The sequence below is a fragment of the Equus asinus genome, chromosome 2, assembly GCF_041296235.1.
Source record: "Equus asinus isolate D_3611 breed Donkey chromosome 2, EquAss-T2T_v2, whole genome shotgun sequence".
Taxonomy (NCBI): Eukaryota; Metazoa; Chordata; class Mammalia; order Perissodactyla; family Equidae; genus Equus; species Equus asinus.
The window spans coordinates 28,037,890-28,055,480 of record NC_091791.1 but is presented as its reverse complement, the minus strand read 5'-3'; the positions used below and the strand labels follow the sequence as shown (position 1 = coordinate 28,055,480).

The 17,591-nt window shown below is 51.2% G+C and overlaps 2 protein-coding genes and 1 pseudogene across 6 annotated transcripts; 2 read left to right on the top strand and 1 right to left on the bottom strand.

The window, feature by feature from the left end:
* The first annotated feature begins 1,859 nt into the window (after nucleotides 1-1,859).
* LOC106837910 (very long chain fatty acid elongase 3) lies at nucleotides 1,860-5,135 on the top strand. 3 transcript variants are annotated; one of them, XM_014851672.3, is made up of 4 exons: nucleotides 1,860-2,249; nucleotides 3,166-3,297; nucleotides 3,966-4,117; nucleotides 4,369-5,135. In XM_014851672.3, exons 1-4 carry the CDS (start codon nucleotides 2,149-2,151, stop codon nucleotides 4,794-4,796), a joined length of 813 nt encoding a protein of 270 aa, XP_014707158.1. In that variant the 5' UTR covers nucleotides 1,860-2,148; the 3' UTR covers nucleotides 4,797-5,135. The 3 variants fall into 3 exon arrangements, with proteins under 3 accessions (XP_014707158.1, XP_044607929.1, XP_014707167.1); XM_044751994.2 differs by having other exon boundaries at nucleotides 1,941-2,074; XM_014851681.3 differs by having other exon boundaries at nucleotides 1,942-2,249; nucleotides 3,221-3,297.
* Nucleotides 5,136-5,317: 182 nt separating this feature from the next.
* On the bottom strand, nucleotides 5,318-7,824 carry LOC139040175 (pituitary homeobox 3-like; annotated as a pseudogene).
* LOC139040181 (very long chain fatty acid elongase 3-like) lies at nucleotides 6,675-17,418 on the top strand. 3 transcript variants are annotated; one of them, XM_070484541.1, is made up of 5 exons: nucleotides 6,675-7,039; nucleotides 13,890-14,532; nucleotides 15,449-15,580; nucleotides 16,249-16,400; nucleotides 16,652-17,418. In XM_070484541.1, the coding sequence occupies exons 2-5, from the start codon at nucleotides 14,432-14,434 to the stop codon at nucleotides 17,077-17,079; spliced, it is 813 nt and encodes a 270-aa protein (XP_070340642.1). In that variant the 5' UTR covers nucleotides 6,675-7,039; nucleotides 13,890-14,431; the 3' UTR covers nucleotides 17,080-17,418. The 3 variants fall into 3 exon arrangements, with proteins under 3 accessions (XP_070340642.1, XP_070340654.1, XP_070340645.1); XM_070484553.1 differs by lacking the exon at nucleotides 6,675-7,039 and having other exon boundaries at nucleotides 14,224-14,357; XM_070484544.1 differs by lacking the exon at nucleotides 6,675-7,039 and having other exon boundaries at nucleotides 14,225-14,532; nucleotides 15,504-15,580.
* The last annotated feature ends 173 nt before the right edge of the window (nucleotides 17,419-17,591 follow it).

The window sequence follows — 17,591 nt, the reverse complement described above, 5'->3', positions numbered from 1 at the left end:
ATCAGCCAGCTTTGGAAAGAATTATTTTCTGATTCTAGCACTCTATTAGAGAAGGAGGTGGTGCAACCAATCACCATGACTAACGGAGTGGCTGTGGTAACCCGGTGAGAGGTGAGGCAATACAGAGACAAAGGGATGCCCTTGAGAGTCATTTAGATAGCACGGACAAGACTGTCCACTCCACCCTTCCCTGGACAAGGACTGAGGTTCACGGAAGTGAAGTTGGGATCCTCACCTGGGTCCTCTGGCTCCAGAGCCTGTGGGCTTTGCTGCACATAGCCATTAATAGCCACATCTTCATTTTAAATATTTTATATGTATTCCTCTTAGCACTTGTTTTGCAAATCTCCATGTTATCTCAAACTGCCTTCAAGCTTTGTATTTCTCCCTCACTTTCATAAAGCCTAGGAGAGGAATAAACGACAGACAAGTAAGGCCTTAAAAGTTTTAAAAAGTTTGTTTCGTAGCATTTTTCACAATAGCTAAGACATGGAAGCGACCTAAGTGCCCATTGACTGATGACTGGATCAAGAAGATATGGGGTGGGGCTGGCCCGGTGGCTGAGTGGTTAAGTTCGGGCGCTCCGCTGCAGGCGGCCCAGTGTTTCATTGGTTCGAATTCTGGGCGCGGACATGGCACTGATCGTCAAACCACGCTGAGGCAGCGTCCCACATGCCACAACTAGGAGAACCCACAACGAAGAATGTACAACTATGTACTGGGGAGATCTGGGGAGAAAAAGGAAAAAAAATAAAAATAAAAATCTTTAAAAAAAAAGAAGATATGGGGTATATATATACAATAGAATACTACTCAGCCATAAACAGGATAAAATCGTCCCATTCACAACAACATGGATGGACTTGAGGGTATTATGTTAGGCGAAATAAGCTAGATAGAGAAAGACAACCTCTCATCTTTCTCACATGTGGAAGATAAACAAACACATGGACAAAGAGAACAGATTAGTGGTTACCGGGGGAAGGAGGGTTGGGGGGTGGGCACCAAGGGTGAAGTGGCACACCTACAATACGACTGACAAATAATAATGCACAACTGGAATTTCACAGGCTTGTAAACTATCATAACCTCAATAAAAAATAAAATAGAAAAAAATATTTGTTTCTTTGGGGCTGGGTACACAGACAAGGAAAAAGTAGATTTGATTAGACAAGTACAGCCTGGGGGAGACAAAAGCAGGGCACTCATACCCCAGGAGGCCTCCAGGGAACCTGAAGGCAGTAATCCCAGAAGCCCAGAGGGTGAGCCCATTTCCTCCCCAAGCTTATTATGAGGTATCAGGCTGGAGCAGTTCCGGAATTCAGAAAACCGTAAAGAAACCACAACCTAAACAACCATCTCCCCAAACATCAACGTCAACAACCCTAACAATAAAATTTGTTAAAATTCATCTCCCTCCCACCCACAACCAAACGTGAAGGAGGCAGATGGAATTACGACAGAGGCTCTTTGCTGCCCCTTCCCGGGCCTGATTCATCCGCATTCCAGACCTGGGTTTCCTAGGGTCTCAGGGAGGCGGGAAACTGACATCCCAGTTTCTGGATGGGGGCTCCAGAGGTTGAGGACACCTCTACTCTTTCCTCAGGTCGGGATTAATGCAAACCGAAGTAAACGCTATAGTTGGCAGGGCCAGAAGAAGACGGGCCTGTCCCGGTACGTGGCAAGGCCAAAAGGGCTAAACCAACCAGCAGGTGGGAGCGCAGGCGCTCGGAGCGAAAAGGATGGGAAAGTGGGCGCGGCGAGGGCCTGCGACCGGTATTTGGGATGGAGCCTGCGAGGCGCCTAGGGGAGGCTCCCTTGAGGGTGAGCAATCCGAGAGCCGGCTGCTGCCCAGGGGCGGGACAGGGGCGTGTCTTGGTCGAGATTGGATACCCGCCGGGCGCAGGGAGGGGGCGTCGCGCCGCCTGGCTCCGCCGCTTTGCAATTCCGCGTTGTATACCCCAGTGGCGGCCGCGGAGGAAGCGGGCTGAGCTGCAGCGGCCGGCCTGAATCCGACGCTCCTCCGTTTCCCGCGGAGTTCCTTGATCCTTGGCTCGTTCCGTCCCGCCCCAAGGTTCGCTGTATCCTTGGTCCTCTAACCTCTTTCCCAGCTCCCGAAGCCCTCGACCTCAACGTCTGCAGAACGAAATGGTCACAGCCATGAATGTGTCAGAGGAAACAGGGCAGGTGTTACAGCCCTACAGCTTTGAGCTGTTCCGGGACATGAGGCCCTTTTTGGAGGAGTACTGGTGAGACCGGCGGAAGGGGAAGGGCCGTGCCAGGGGCCCGACCCTGATGACTGCTAGTTGGGGTGGTGCGGGGGGAGGCGCTGAACGCCTGCAATGATTTTCTTAGAGAGCAAAGGTATCAGACTCTCCTGTACTGGCTCCACATCTCCGCTGTCCAAGGTGCAAGTGGTGTGGCCCCTCAAAGAGATTAAAGCTGGGGGAAAGAGAAAAAGGCAGAAATAGAGGATGGGCTGAGGAATGTGGGAGGAGACGGAAACCAAGGGGAAAGAATGTAGTGAGAACTGGCCTCTGAGGAATGGGGGTTATCTGAATTCCTTCTCCCACCCACCTTGGAAGCGACTCTTCTCCGTCCTTCGTGGCCGCGCCTGCACAGTGCTGGCGTCCAGGGACAGCCTGCCCTTGACAATTATCACGATGTTTCCCAAATGCTCCACCGTCCCTGCTGTGGAGAAGGAGGCAAAGCCAGGGAGGTCTTCGAGGATTTCCCCAGGCTCTCTGGCTTTGCCCTAAAGCTTCTCAGAGGTGTTCATGGGCTGTCTTTGTGACCTAAGCAGGCAGAGCTTTTGCCACATTCTTCTTACCCCACGGGGCGTGGGTTGCTTCTAGGCTGGGCCAGCAGCCAAGTCACCCACTCCCAACCCCACTGAGAGAGCAATAAGCATAGAAACCTTGGATGTAGTCCCTGGCCTGTGCTAGGTATTTTATAAATATTAACAGTGTCAGGAGAGGAGTCTTATTCCCCCTTTACAGATAAGGAAACTGAGGCTCAGAGAACTAAGTAGGTTTTCCAGTGTCACACTGCTAGTAAACGGTAGAGTGGGACTCCAACCGAGAGCACTCACCTGGAGAGTTGAGTGGGGATTCCTCTAACCGGCACCCACCCATGGGCCCATCCCCTCTGCCTTCTGCCTGCCAGGGCAGCCTCATTCCTCGTAGTTCTGATCTACCTGCTGCTCATCTTTGTGGGGCAGAACTACATGAAGGCACGGAAGGGCTTCAGCCTGCGGGGGCCTCTCATCCTTTGGTCCTTCTGCCTTGCAGTCTTCAGGTAAGACACTCCTCCCCCGACTTCCCGCCTATCCTGTAGGCTAGAGACCCTCATTTTATCCCTAAAAGCTTTCTAGAAACCTCAGTTGCATCAGCTCTCCAAGCTGCCCCCTAACTCACTCCCTATCCCATCCTCTCAGCTCTAGCTCCCCTCCCCAGCTTCCACCCTTCTCCCATGTTACCCTGTTTTCCTTCTTCCCCAGGCTCCAAGCTGGCAGTCTCTGCTCTCTCGTGCTCATGAAGTCTGTGGACTTCCAACAAATTTCTCCAGCCTCTAATACTCTCAGCATCTAACAGCCTCTCCTAAGACCTTCCAACAACTTCCCCAGCCCCTCCTTCCCAAATTTCCTCGCCCAAACTACTTCGATCTCCCTCATCCTTCCCCCCCGCCCCCCGCCATGCTCCTACCCATCCCAAGAACCCTATTTCCTAACTCACCTTTCAGTCCTGTCCTCCAGCATTCCCTGGTCCTTTCCCAGCCCTCCTCTCCTCTCCATTACTGGTTGGATCTACGAGATTGGGCTCAGGATCTCAGAAGCTGTGACCCATCTCCCCTGGAAGGGTGGAGAGGTGGCGGAGCTTGGGACAGTGACCTGACCAGGCTGAGGGGGGAGGGGGGATTGGTATCTGGGGATGACCCTTACACCTTTTTCCTCTGTCCCATATCAGCATCCTGGGGGCAGTGAGGACATGGAGCCATATGGGGATCCTGCTACTCAGGGGGAACCTAGGTCAAACTGTGTGCTTCTCCAGCCACATCCAAGATCCCGTAGTCAGATGCTGGTCCTGCCTCTTTCTTTTCAGCAAGATCATTGAACTTGGTGAGTGGCAAGGCTTTGTTTCTCAGGTGCCCAGTCAACTGCGTCCCTCCTCAGGGACCCCTCACCCATCACATGGAGAGTCCCTTCCCCACCCCTGGGTCCTAACAACACCTCTCACCCAAGCCCCTGTTCAAACTCTGACATAAAGACGCCTCTCCCCGTCCTGAGAATTTCCCCCATGCCCCCAAATCCAATGCCGACGGTGGTCCCAACACTGGGTGGTATGCCAGCTATGACTCCCTGTTTCCCAGGAGACACGGCCTTCATCATCCTGCGTAAGCGGCCGCTCAGCTTTGTGCACTGGTACCACCACAGCACAGTGCTGCTGTACACGAGCTATGGCTACAAGGACAAAGTGTCTTCAGGCGCCTGGTTCATGACCATGAACTACGGTGTGCACGCCATCATGTACACCTACTACACTCTGAAGGCTGCCAAAGTAACAGCTCCCAGGTGGTTTCCCATGCTCATCACCAGCCTGCAGATCCTGCAGATGTTTATGGGAGCCTTTGTTAGCATCCTGAATCACATCTGGAGACAGGATCCGGGATGCCACAGCACATCGGAACAGCTCTTCTGGTCCTGCGTCTTGTATATAACCTATTTCATCCTCTTTGCCCGCTTCTTCCATCAAACCTACCTAATGCCCAAGGTCAAAGCCAAGACCAAGAGCCAATGAAGGGTTGGATAAAAAGAAGGATCCCCAGGCTCTCTCTTCCCCAGGGCACTGAGGGGCTCAGCTTAGGTTTGGGAGAATGGTTAGGACGCCTTCCCTGCATGGTTTCCCCATGGGATGTGTGCCCCACGGTGGTAGGAAGTTATGACAGACAAGAAGCATCGCCCCTGGGATGAGGGTGTGATCTAGTACTTTGATATTTCTGTGTCTAATGTGAAGGCCAAGCAGGCCCTAGGATGGGAGTGAGACTGAGGAAGATCCCCAGAGCTGAGTTATTTATATTTCTATCCATAAATCTTTCTTCCTCTTGCCCTATTTTTTTAATTAAACATTTCAACGAGGGTTTTGGAGTTTTTGGATTTGAGGGAAGAAGGGGACTGCTGCGATGGGAGAGGGGTGCTGGCAGTGGGATGAGTAGTGGGTGAGATGCCTAGGAGGGTGTGTGGAAGGATGAGAGGCACACACACAAACACTCAATAAAAATCCTAGGCCTGGTAGGCGCTTAATAAATGTCCGTTACAATCCAGAATTTTATTGCTGTTAGAGACCCAAGTCCCTCACAGGAACAGTGAGAAACAGGTGCAGAAAGGCAGAGTAACTTATCTAATGTCGTAGGCTTCTTAGGTTGCAGAATTGACACCTGCAAGTAAGCGTTCGAGAGCTGACCTTCCAGTTATTCTCCATGAGGCCACGAGGTGGCGCCGCAGCACCAGCTTTGGCCAACGCCGGCCGAGTAGCTAATCCTCAAGCCATGCATACATACACGCACGCGTGCGCCCCTCTGCTCCAGGAATCCCCAGGCTTCCCCATCCTGATGTTAGCGACTGAGAGGGACTGAAGCCCTAGAAGCCTGGGCCTTCACCTCTTTCCTGTACACCCAGCTCTCCTTTAGACATGGGGCGTGGGGGGTGGGAGGCGTGGGGGGGGGGGGGCGTGGGGGCCGGCGGTGAGCTCAACCGCAACTCTGAATCATCAGGCCTTTGACAGTCCGCGCACGTTTATTTCAGTCATCTTTGAAAACGGGGGAGGGAGAGTCTGGAGAAGGCGGGGTGGGCCAAGGGTGAGTTGGCCCCCGGGGAAGTGGTCCCTGTTCCTGGCCTTAGTCCCAGGGGCGCGGAGCGTGTGTAGGGCCCAGTCCACCCCTCAGGGCTGGGAGGGGGAAGGCTCTCTCCTGAGCCGGCCGCCCTCTCCAGCTGCGCCAAGCGCCCCTCTCAGACCCCGGAGCGAGGGCAAGCCACTCAAGACGACCCCAGGCCGGGGAGGCCGTGAATTATTAGCCCCGCCCTCGAGGAGGATCCACGGGCCGGGCAGCTCATACAGGCCGTTCTACGGCGTACTGGCACGGACTGAGGTTGGCGGCCGGGGGCGGCCCGGGCACGGCGGGGTAGCTGAAAGAGGCGTGCTGTTTGGCCTTGAGCCTCAGGCTGGCCAGACTCGAGTTACACGGGTCCCGATATACGTAGGGGGAGGAGGCGGCTGCAGCTGCGGCTGCCGCGGCCGAGGCGTAAGGGCAGGACACTGCCGCCGGAGCCAGCCCGGGGGGCCCCCGCCCAGGCCCTGCAGGGCCCCGGGACCTGGCACGGTGCCCGGGGCGGCCGCAGCCGACGGCACCATGGAGGCGGCGATGGAGCTGGGTGGCGAGAAGACGGGCTGCGAAGCCAGAGGCCCCACGTTGACCGAGTTGAAGGCGAACGGGAAGGTCTTGGCTGCGAGCGGCGGGCCGAGCGCCTTGGGCGGCCAGTTCCCGTACGAGTAGCCGGGGTACACCTCCTCGTAGGGCGGCACCAGCCCCCCGAGCGGCGCCGCGAAGCCGCCCTTGCACAGCTCCGCCTGCTGGCTGCGCTCGCGCTTTCGCCACTTGGCGCGCCGGTTCTTGAACCACACCTGCGGGCATGGGAGAAAGGCCGTCAGGGCCCGGAGCCGAGCGGGGGACCCGGACCGGGGCAGCGCGGCCGGTGGGTGGGTCGCCCAGACGGGGCTTCAAGCCGGCGCCGTCCTGAGGATCAACCAGATGTGGTGGCTGGAGACGGGAATGAGCGTCGTGGAGAAGCCCGAGGAGTGCACGGAGTCAGGGAGCTGAGAACAGAAGCAGTGGGCGGCAGGGCTGAGTCCGGGGCGACGCGGTCTGGGGAGGGGACTAGCAGGATGGGGTCAAGGAAGGGTGAAGAGGAGAACAAGAGACAGCGTCAGGGTAGAAGAAACGCACGGCCTGGAGTGAGAGCGTGGAGCAAGAGCAGCGCTCGGAGGTTGGTGGAAAGAAGGGCGTGTGCGGCAGTGGACCGGGGCCCGGGGCGTGGGGTGTTGGGTCCGGGGATGGGGCAGGCAGAGCAGAACCACAGGCCGCTGGTGCCGGAGCTAGTCGCTGCGCGGCGCGCGAGAGGGAGGCTCGGGGGAGGGGGAGGGTTGCAGGTCTGGGACGGCTGTACCCGCACGCGGGCCTCGGTGAGGTTGGTCCACACGGCGATCTCTTCGCGCGTACTCATGTCGGGGTAGCGGTTCCTCTGGAAGGTCGCCTCCAGCTCCTGCAGCTGCTGGCTGGTGAAGTGCGTGCGTTGCCGCCGCTGTTTCTTCTTCAGCGAGCCGTCTTCCGGGGAGCCGCCGGGCAGCGAAGCCGAAGCCTTCTCCGAGTCTGGGGGCCGGGTGCGGGCCAGGTCACAGGGCGCCCAGGCCTGCGCGGATTCTCTGGCTGGGGGACCTCCTCCACCGCCCGCTCGCTCGCACCCGGGCTTCCGCTCCCGGGTCCCACCCTGAGCAAGGATTGAGCTGTTATCTCCCCCACGCCCAGAAGGGGGCGCGCTCACCGCTGTGCTCTTGGCCCTTGCAGCCGTGTTCTGGGAGGGCGGGGTGGGGAGTGCCGGCATCCGACAGCGAGAGGGCCGGGCTGCGGGCCTCCGCCTCGCTGAGCAGGCCAAACTCCATGGAGGGAGGACTCTGGAGGGAAGAGAAGACACAACAGGTTAATGGGACTAAAATCTCTGGCTTATCCAGTTCCCAAGAGTGTTTCCCCACAAGTTCACTGTGCCCTTTCTCAGCCACGGACGTAAAGCTACCTCTGTGCGGGGTGCCCTGGGATAGAAGGGGGCAACAGCAGCCCAAGGGCAAAAAGGTGTACACTCAGAGGTCTTATGTACGGATATACATGCTAGACTTAGTTCTCTTCACTGCTGGGCGCCTAGAACTGTGCTTGATGCGCAGTTGGTGGTGATAGTGATTGAATTAATGAAGACTACTACTATCGCACATCTTCAAAACTTTAATTCCCTCTCACATGAATGCCCAATATCCCCATAAACTCATACATGCCCCTTGGCCAATCACACCGGAGATGCAGCCGGAACCTCTGCTATTCACTGTCCAGTGGGACAGATTTAATTTTAGACCAGGCCTGATATTTCTCCCACAAGGATAGTCACTGCTCTCATTTGTGAGTACTCCCTTGTACATTCACTTCATCATCTCTCCCTTCACAGGAATACGTTAGTCTTAAGCATTATCACCGTTTTTCAGGTGAGGAAACTGTGTCTGGAAGTAACAATTAAGGTCACAGAGCTTATAAGTAGTGGAACTGGGATCTGAAGCATGTCTGGGAGACTCCTAAGCTAGTGCTTTTTCTTTTTCTTTTTTTGTTTTTTTTGAGGAAGATTAGCCCTGAGCTAACATCTGCTGCCAGTCCTCCTCTTTTTGCTGAGGAAGCCTGGCCCTGAGCTAACATCTGTGCCCATCTTCCTCGACTTTTTTTTATATGTGGGACACCTACCACAGCATGGCGTGCCAAGCGGTGCCATGTCCGCACCCGGGATCGAAACCAGTGAACCCCAGGCCGCCGAAGCGGAACGTGCGAACTTAACTGCTGCGCCACCGGACAGGCCCCGGTAGATACAGTTTTAAACACTGTTGTTCTTTTACATTACTTTGCAAACACGGTTTCATGTTTCTCCATGTTCTGGTAGCTGCAAGGTGTTTCATAATGTTAGAATTTAACTATTTAATCATCCATTAGTGGGATGTTTCCAGTTCTCTATCATTTTTTTTAATTTTTTAATTTTTTAAATTTTTATTGAGATTATGATAGTTTACAACCTTGTGAAATTTCGGTTGTACATTATCGTTTGTCTGTCGTGTTGTAGGTGTACCACTTCACCCTTTGTGGCCACCTCCCACCCTCCATTTCCCCGGTGACCACTGATCTGTTCTCTTTGTCTACATGTTTAATTTACACATATGAGTGGAGTCATGCAGAGATTGTCTTTCTCCATCTGGCTTATTTCACTTAACATAATTCCCTCAAGGTCCATCCATGTTGTGAATGGGATGATTTTTTTTCCCTTTTACGGCTGAGTAGTATTCCATTGTGTATATATATACCACATCTTTTTTTATCCAATCATCTGTTGATGGGCACTTAGGTTGCTTCCACATCTTGGCTATTGTAAATAATGCTGCAATGAGCATTGGGGTGCATGGGGCTTTTGGAATTGCTGACTTCAAGTTCTTTGGATAGATACCCAGTAGAGGGATGGCTGGGTCATATGGTATTTCTATTTTTAATTTTTTGAGGAATCTCCACACTGTTTTCCATGGTGGCTGCATCAGTTTGCATTCCCACCAGCAGTGTATGAGGGTTCCTTTTTCTCCACAACCTCTCCAACATTTCTTACTTTTTGTTTTGGTTATTTTTGCCATTCTAATGGGTGTAAGGTGATATCTTGGTGTAGTTTTGATTTGCATTTCCCTGATGATTAGTGATGATGAACATCTTTTCGTGTGCCTATTGGCCATCCGTATATCTTCTTTGGAGAAATGTCTGTTCACGTCTCCTGCCCATTTTTTGATCGGGTTGTTTGATCTTTTTTGTTGAGTTCTGTGATTTCTTTATATATTATGGAGATTAACCTTTTGTCAGATATATGACTTGCAAATATTTTTTCCCAATTAGTGGGTTGTTTTTTTGTTCCAGCCCTGTTTTCCCTTGCCTTGAAGAAGTTCTTTAGTCTGATGAAGTCCCACTTGTTTATTCTTTCTATTGTCTCTATTATTTTAAGTCCCACGGATATAAGTATTTCACTACTTATAGAATTTTTTTCTTTTGGCTTATTTCACTGGCTTTGAAACTCCTAGGTGAGGGACTGAGTCAAACTATACCAGCTGGCTCTTGCGAAGTGTTACCTAAGTATGCTTCTTGAAAGGATCATGTCAGCTTACCTGTCTACTAGCCAAGTGTGAACGTGTCTGTTTCCCAAAGCTTTGACCAGCATTGGGTATTTAACTTCTACTCAGTTTAATGGTTGTTAATTGGGACCATAGTATATATACAGTCATTAATTTGCATTTCCCTAATTACTAAGGGCGTTGAGTCTTATATATATATATATATATATATATATATATGTTTATTTATATTTCCTCTTAGGTGCCTATTCGAGTCAAAGCAACAGACATATTTTGAGTGCTGTGTGCTTCCCTCAAGGATTAGTGACCTAACAAAAATGACCATTTGGGACTAGGTGGTGGAGCCAGGGTGGTAAAGAAAATATATGACTAGTCTTACTCCACTGGTAGAAACACAATACTGGCAGGCAGTTTGGGTCAAGTCCTGTGGGTGGAAGACAAAGAAGAAAAGGGTTGTCCCTGTCTGAAACAGATTAGGCTTTGGCAGGGCAAGTGACTTTAGAGCTAGGAGCAAACAATGACTAACATTTGTCCAGGTGAGAAAAAGATGTCTGGGGAGAGGGAACAATATATAGAGAGATAAGGGAGTTGAAAACCCTAAAAATATAGTACTTGTGTTATGGAGTTGTGACTCTTCCATTACAGCTAAAATGTAGAATGCTGGGGCTGAGGGATGATGGGACATTGGCTGGAAAGGAAGGGCCAGGACTAACCTCAGGAATTTGACCTTTGTCCGGAAGATTTTTTTGTTTTTAAAAAGGAATGACATGAGCTAATGTGTGTTTTAGAAACACCTTTCTGGCAGCTAATCAGAGGTAGATTCGGGGACACTGGAGTCTATAAGATGAGCCTATCTGTGTCATTAGCCACTTATCAAGGGTCAGAGATAGGACTAAGGATAAACTTTTTGTGTAGTATGCACATTAACTCTTTATCTGTCCCACATAAAACTATATTCCCATTTCATGACTGTCCTTTAAAAAATTTTTAAATTATGGTAAAATATACATAACATAAAATCTACCATCTTAACCATTTTTATGTGTTCAATTCAGTATTGTTAAGTCCATTCACACTATGGTGCAACCAATCACCAGATCATGACTTTCCTTTATTTTAATTTAATTGAGTTTCATTAAAAAAGAAGTTGAAATTTCTACAAATTCACTTTTTCTGGTAATAATTACTGATGTTTGCTCAATCCTTTACATCGTATAATGCTCTTTAATATATATGATTTCATTCGATCCTCATAAACATCTTTCTGAGGTGGATACTGTCCGCATTTTACAGAGGAGAAAGCTGAGATCCAGAGATAAAAAGACCAGACAAGCTTGCTGTGTCCTGGAGAAGCAAAGAGTGTCGCCCAGATTTGTAGGCTGAGGATTTCATCCATTCAATAATTCATGCAACAGATATTACCTGATGACCTACGATAAGCTCAGTGTTACGAGAATGATGTTGAGCAAAATAGATATAGTCTCTGCCTTTATGGAGCTCAAGGACTAGTAGGGGAAATAGGCACTCATCAAGAAATAATAAAAATAACAGAGTAATGGTAAACTCTCATTGAAAGAAGGAAATAGCACGCTACGAGAGCAATTCTTATATAATATGGTACCAGACCAAGTCCAAGGGTCAGGGAAGGTTTCCCCTAGGAAGTAATTTCTAGAGATTTCTCTTCTCCTTCCCCTTTTCCAACACCACCCCTTCCCCAAGCCTCGCCATTAAACTTCACAGGGAAAGACAGTGGAAAATATCTTCATTTAAGAGAAAACAAGGACTGAGTATACATATTCTGTATGCATCTGTAAACCTCCCAAAGTGATTCACCCTAACATTTCCATGTGTCTACTTTACAATACCATTGTAAACTTTCATTGACACTATCTGACTTTCATACTGACGCCAACCTCGTGAGGTAGGCAGGCAAGTACGACTATCTACATTCTACTCATGAAGAATGGGAGTCTCAGAGACATCAGGTAACTTGCCTGAAATCACATGACTGCTTAATGGTGGAACTGGGATTTGGGAATCCAGGTCTCGTAACACCTAGACGCTTATTTTTCTTATAATATTCGTTCTTTCATTTATTCATCCATCCACCAAACATGTGCTGATCGCCTTCTGAGTCAGGCTATGAATGGAGCAATCAAGAGCCGCTGAAGGGTTTTAAGAAGGAAAGCAGCATGATCCAGTTTAAGTTTTAGAGCCCTCTTCTGGATTAGAGGACAGAAAGTGGTGGTTTTCAAAGTATGGTCTGGGGCCACCTCCTGGGTTAAAATCTCTGGGGTTGGGGCTCAGGAATCTTATGATCAGCCAGCTTTGGAAAGAATTATTTTCTGATTCTAGCACTCTATTAGAGAAGGAGGTGGTGCAACCAATTACCATGACTAACGGAGTGGCTGTGGTAACCCGGTGAGAGGTGAGGCAATACAGAGACAAAGGGATGCCCTTGAGAGTCATTTAGATAGCACGGACAAGACTGTCCACTCCACCCTTCCCTGGACAAGGACTGAGGTTCACGGAAGTGAAGTTGGGATCCTCACCTGGGTCCTCTGGCTCCAGAGCCTGTGGGCTTTGCTGCACATAGCCATTAATAGCCACATCTTCATTTTAAATATTTTATATATATGTATTCCTCTTAGCACTTGTTTTGCAAATCTCCATGTTATCTCAAACTGCCTTCAAGCTTTGTATTTCTCCCTCACTTTCATAAAGCCTAGGAGAGGAATAAACGACAGACAGGTAAGGCCTTAAAAGTTTTAAAAAGTTTGTTTCGTAGCATTTTTCACAATAGCTAAGACATGGAAGCGACCTAAGTGCCCATTGACTGATGACTGGATCAAGAAGATATGGGGTGGGGCTGGCCCGGTGGCTGAGTGGTTAAGTTCGGGCGCTCCGCTGCAGGCGGCCCAGTGTTTCATTGGTTCGAATTCTGGGCGCGGACATGGCACTGATCGTCAAACCACGCTGAGGCAGCGTCCCACATGCCACAACTAGGAGAACCCACAACGAAGAATGTACAACTATGTACTGGGGAGATCTGGGGAGAAAAAGGAAAAAAAATAAAAATAAAAATCTTTAAAAAAAAAGAAGATATGGGGTATATATATACAATAGAATACTACTCAGCCATAAACAGGATAAAATCGTCCCATTCACAACAACATGGATGGACTTGAGGGTATTATGTTAGGCGAAATAAGCTAGATAGAGAAAGACAACCTCTCATCTTTCTCACATGTGGAAGATAAACAAACACATGGACAAAGAGAACAGATTAGTGGTTACCGGGGGAAGGAGGGTTGGGGGGTGGGCACCAAGGGTGAAGTGGCACACCTACAATACGACTGACAAATAATAATGCACAACTGGAATTTCACAGGCTTGTAAACTATCATAACCTCAATAAAAAATAAAATAGAAAAAAATATTTGTTTCTTTGGGGCTGGGTACACAGACAAGGAAAAAGTAGATTTGATTAGACAAGTACAGCCTGGGGGAGACAAAAGCAGGGCACTCATACCCCAGGAGGCCTCCAGGGAACCTGAAGGCAGTAATCCCAGAAGCCCAGAGGGTGAGCCCATTTCCTCCCCAAGCTTATTATGAGGTATCAGGCTGGAGCAGTTCCGGAATTCAGAAAACCGTAAAGAAACCACAACCTAAACAACCATCTCCCCAAACATCAACGTCAACAACCCTAACAATAAAATTTGTTAAAATTCATCTCCCTCCCACCCACAACCAAACGTGAAGGAGGCAGATGGAATTACGACAGAGGCTCTTTGCTGCCCCTTCCCGGGCCTGATTCATCCGCATTCCAGACCTGGGTTTCCTAGGGTCTCAGGGAGGCGGGAAACTGACATCCCAGTTTCTGGATGGGGGCTCCAGAGGTTGAGGACACCTCTACTCTTTCCTCAGGTCGGGATTAATGCAAACCGAAGTAAACGCTATAGTTGGCAGGGCCAGAAGAAGACGGGCCTGTCCCGGTACGTGGCAAGGCCAAAAGGGCTAAACCAACCAGCAGGTGGGAGCGCAGGCGCTCGGAGCGAAAAGGATGGGAAAGTGGGCGCGGCGAGGGCCTACGACCGGTATTTGGGATGGAGCCTGCGAGGCGCCTAGGGGAGGCTCCCTTGAGGGTGAGCAATCCGAGAGCGGGCTGCTGCCCAGGGGCGGGACAGGGGCGTGTCTTGGTCGAGATTGGATACCCGCCGGGCGCAGGGAGGGGGCGTCGCGCCGCCTGGCTCCGCCGCTTTGCAATTCCGCGTTGTATACCCCAGTGGCGGCCGCGGAGGAAGCGGGCTGAGCTGCAGCGGCCGGCCTGAATCCGACGCTCCTCCGTTTCCCGCGGAGTTCCTTGATCCTTGGCTCGTTCCGTCCCGCCCCAAGGTTCGCTGTATCCTTGGTCCTCTAACCTCTTTCCCAGCTCCCGAAGCCCTCGACCTCAACGTCTGCAGAACGAAATGGTCACAGCCATGAATGTGTCAGAGGAAACAGGGCAGGTGTTACAGCCCTACAGCTTTGAGCTGTTCCGGGACATGAGGCCCTTTTTGGAGGAGTACTGGTGAGACCGGCGGAAGGGGAAGGGCCGTGCCAGGGGCCCGACCCTGATGACTGCTAGTTGGGGTGGTGCGGGGGGAGGCGCTGAACGCCTGCAATGATTTTCTTAGAGAGCAAAGGTATCAGACTCTCCTGTACTGGCTCCACATCTCCGCTGTCCAAGGTGCAAGTGGTGTGGCCCCTCAAAGAGATTAAAGCTGGGGGAAAGAGAAAAAGGCAGAAATAGAGGATGGGCTGAGGAATGTGGGAGGAGACGGAAACCAAGGGGAAAGAATGTAGTGAGAACTGGCCTCTGAGGAATGGGGGTTATCTGAATTCCTTCTCCCACCCACCTTGGAAGCGACTCTTCTCCGTCCTTCGTGGCCGCGCCTGCACAGTGCTGGCGTCCAGGGACAGCCTGCCCTTGACAATTATCACGATGTTTCCCAAATGCTCCACCGTCCCTGCTGTGGAGAAGGAGGCAAAGCCAGGGAGGTCTTCGAGGATTTCCCCAGGCTCTCTGGCTTTGCCCTAAAGCTTCTCAGAGGTGTTCATGGGCTGTCTTTGTGACCTAAGCAGGCAGAGCTTTTGCCACATTCTTCTTACCCCACGGGGCGTGGGTTGCTTCTAGGCTGGGCCAGCAGCCAAGTCACCCACTCCCAACCCCACTGAGAGAGCAATAAGCATAGAAACCTTGGATGTAGTCCCTGGCCTGTGCTAGGTATTTTATAAATATTAACAGTGTCAGGAGAGGAGTCTTATTCCCCCTTTACAGATAAGGAAACTGAGGCTCAGAGAACTAAGTAGGTTTTCCAGTGTCACACTGCTAGTAAACGGTAGAGTGGGACTCCAACCGAGAGCACTCACCTGGAGAGTTGAGTGGGGATTCCTCTAACCGGCACCCACCCATGGGCCCATCCCCTCTGCCTTCTGCCTGCCAGGGCAGCCTCATTCCTCGTAGTTCTGATCTACCTGCTGCTCATCTTTGTGGGGCAGAACTACATGAAGGCACGGAAGGGCTTCAGCCTGCGGGGGCCTCTCATCCTTTGGTCCTTCTGCCTTGCAGTCTTCAGGTAAGACACTCCTCCCCCGACTTCCCGCCTATCCTGTAGGCTAGAGACCCTCATTTTATCCCTAAAAGCTTTCTAGAAACCTCAGTTGCATCAGCTCTCCAAGCTGCCCCCTAACTCACTCCCTATCCCATCCTCTCAGCTCTAGCTCCCCTCCCCAGCTTCCACCCTTCTCCCATGTTACCCTGTTTTCCTTCTTCCCCAGGCTCCAAGCTGGCAGTCTCTGCTCTCTCGTGCTCATGAAGTCTGTGGACTTCCAACAAATTTCTCCAGCCTCTAATACTCTCAGCATCTAACAGCCTCTCCTAAGACCTTCCAACAACTTCCCCAGCCCCTCCTTCCCAAATTTCCTCGCCCAAACTACTTCGATCTCCCTCATCCTTCCCCCCCGCCCCCCGCCATGCTCCTACCCATCCCAAGAACCCTATTTCCTAACTCACCTTTCAGTCCTGTCCTCCAGCATTCCCTGGTCCTTTCCCAGCCCTCCTCTCCTCTCCATTACTGGTTGGATCTACGAGATTGGGCTCAGGATCTCAGAAGCTGTGACCCATCTCCCCTGGAAGGGTGGAGAGGTGGCGGAGCTTGGGACAGTGACCTGACCAGGCTGAGGGGGGAGGGGGGATTGGTATCTGGGGATGACCCTTACACCTTTTTCCTCTGTCCCATATCAGCATCCTGGGGGCAGTGAGGACATGGAGCCATATGGGGATCCTGCTACTCAGGGGGAACCTAGGTCAAACTGTGTGCTTCTCCAGCCACATCCAAGATCCCGTAGTCAGATGCTGGTCCTGCCTCTTTCTTTTCAGCAAGATCATTGAACTTGGTGAGTGGCAAGGCTTTGTTTCTCAGGTGCCCAGTCAACTGCGTCCCTCCTCAGGGACCCCTCACCCATCACATGGAGAGTCCCTTCCCCACCCCTGGGTCCTAACAACACCTCTCACCCAAGCCCCTGTTCAAACTCTGACATAAAGACGCCTCTCCCCGTCCTGAGAATTTCCCCCATGCCCCCAAATCCAATGCCGACGGTGGTCCCAACACTGGGTGGTATGCCAGCTATGACTCCCTGTTTCCCAGGAGACACGGCCTTCATCATCCTGCGTAAGCGGCCGCTCAGCTTTGTGCACTGGTACCACCACAGCACAGTGCTGCTGTACACGAGCTATGGCTACAAGGACAAAGTGTCTTCAGGCGCCTGGTTCATGACCATGAACTACGGTGTGCACGCCATCATGTACACCTACTACACTCTGAAGGCTGCCAAAGTAACAGCTCCCAGGTGGTTTCCCATGCTCATCACCAGCCTGCAGATCCTGCAGATGTTTATGGGAGCCTTTGTTAGCATCCTGAATCACATCTGGAGACAGGATCCGGGATGCCACAGCACATCGGAACAGCTCTTCTGGTCCTGCGTCTTGTATATAACCTATTTCATCCTCTTTGCCCGCTTCTTCCATCAAACCTACCTAATGCCCAAGGTCAAAGCCAAGACCAAGAGCCAATGAAGGGTTGGATAAAAAGAAGGATCCCCAGGCTCTCTCTTCCCCAGGGCACTGAGGGGCTCAGCTTAGGTTTGGGAGAATGGTTAGGACGCCTTCCCTGCATGGTTTCCCCATGGGATGTGTGCCCCACGGTGGTAGGAAGTTATGACAGACAAGAAGCATCGCCCCTGGGATGAGGGTGTGATCTAGTACTTTGATATTTCTGTGTCTAATGTGAAGGCCAAGCAGGCCCTAGGATGGGAGTGAGACTGAGGAAGATCCCCAGAGCTGAGTTATTTATATTTCTATCCATAAATCTTTCTTCCTCTTGCCCTATTTTTTTAATTAAACATTTCAACGAGGGTTTTGGAGTTTTTGGATTTGAGGGAAGAAGGGGACTGCTGCGATGGGAGAGGGGTGCTGGCAGTGGGATGAGTAGTGGGTGAGATGCCTAGGAGGGTGTGTGGAAGGATGAGAGGCACACACACAAACACTCAATAAAAATCCTAGGCCTGGTAGGCGCTTAATAAATGTCC

Coding starts and splice junctions, on each gene's coding strand:
- LOC106837910 (XM_014851672.3), top strand. CDS start 2,149: ATGGTCACAGCCATGAATGTGTCAGAGGAAACAGGGCAGGTGTTACAG. Junction 2,250..3,165: donor CCCTTTTTGGAGGAGTACTG/GTGAGACCGGCG, acceptor TCTGCCTGCCAG/GGCAGCCTCATTCCTCGTAG. Junction 3,298..3,965: donor TTCTGCCTTGCAGTCTTCAG/GTAAGACACTCC, acceptor GTCCCATATCAG/CATCCTGGGGGCAGTGAGGA.
- LOC139040181 (XM_070484541.1), top strand. CDS start 14,432: ATGGTCACAGCCATGAATGTGTCAGAGGAAACAGGGCAGGTGTTACAG. Junction 15,581..16,248: donor TTCTGCCTTGCAGTCTTCAG/GTAAGACACTCC, acceptor GTCCCATATCAG/CATCCTGGGGGCAGTGAGGA. Junction 16,401..16,651: donor CAGCAAGATCATTGAACTTG/GTGAGTGGCAAG, acceptor CCTGTTTCCCAG/GAGACACGGCCTTCATCATC.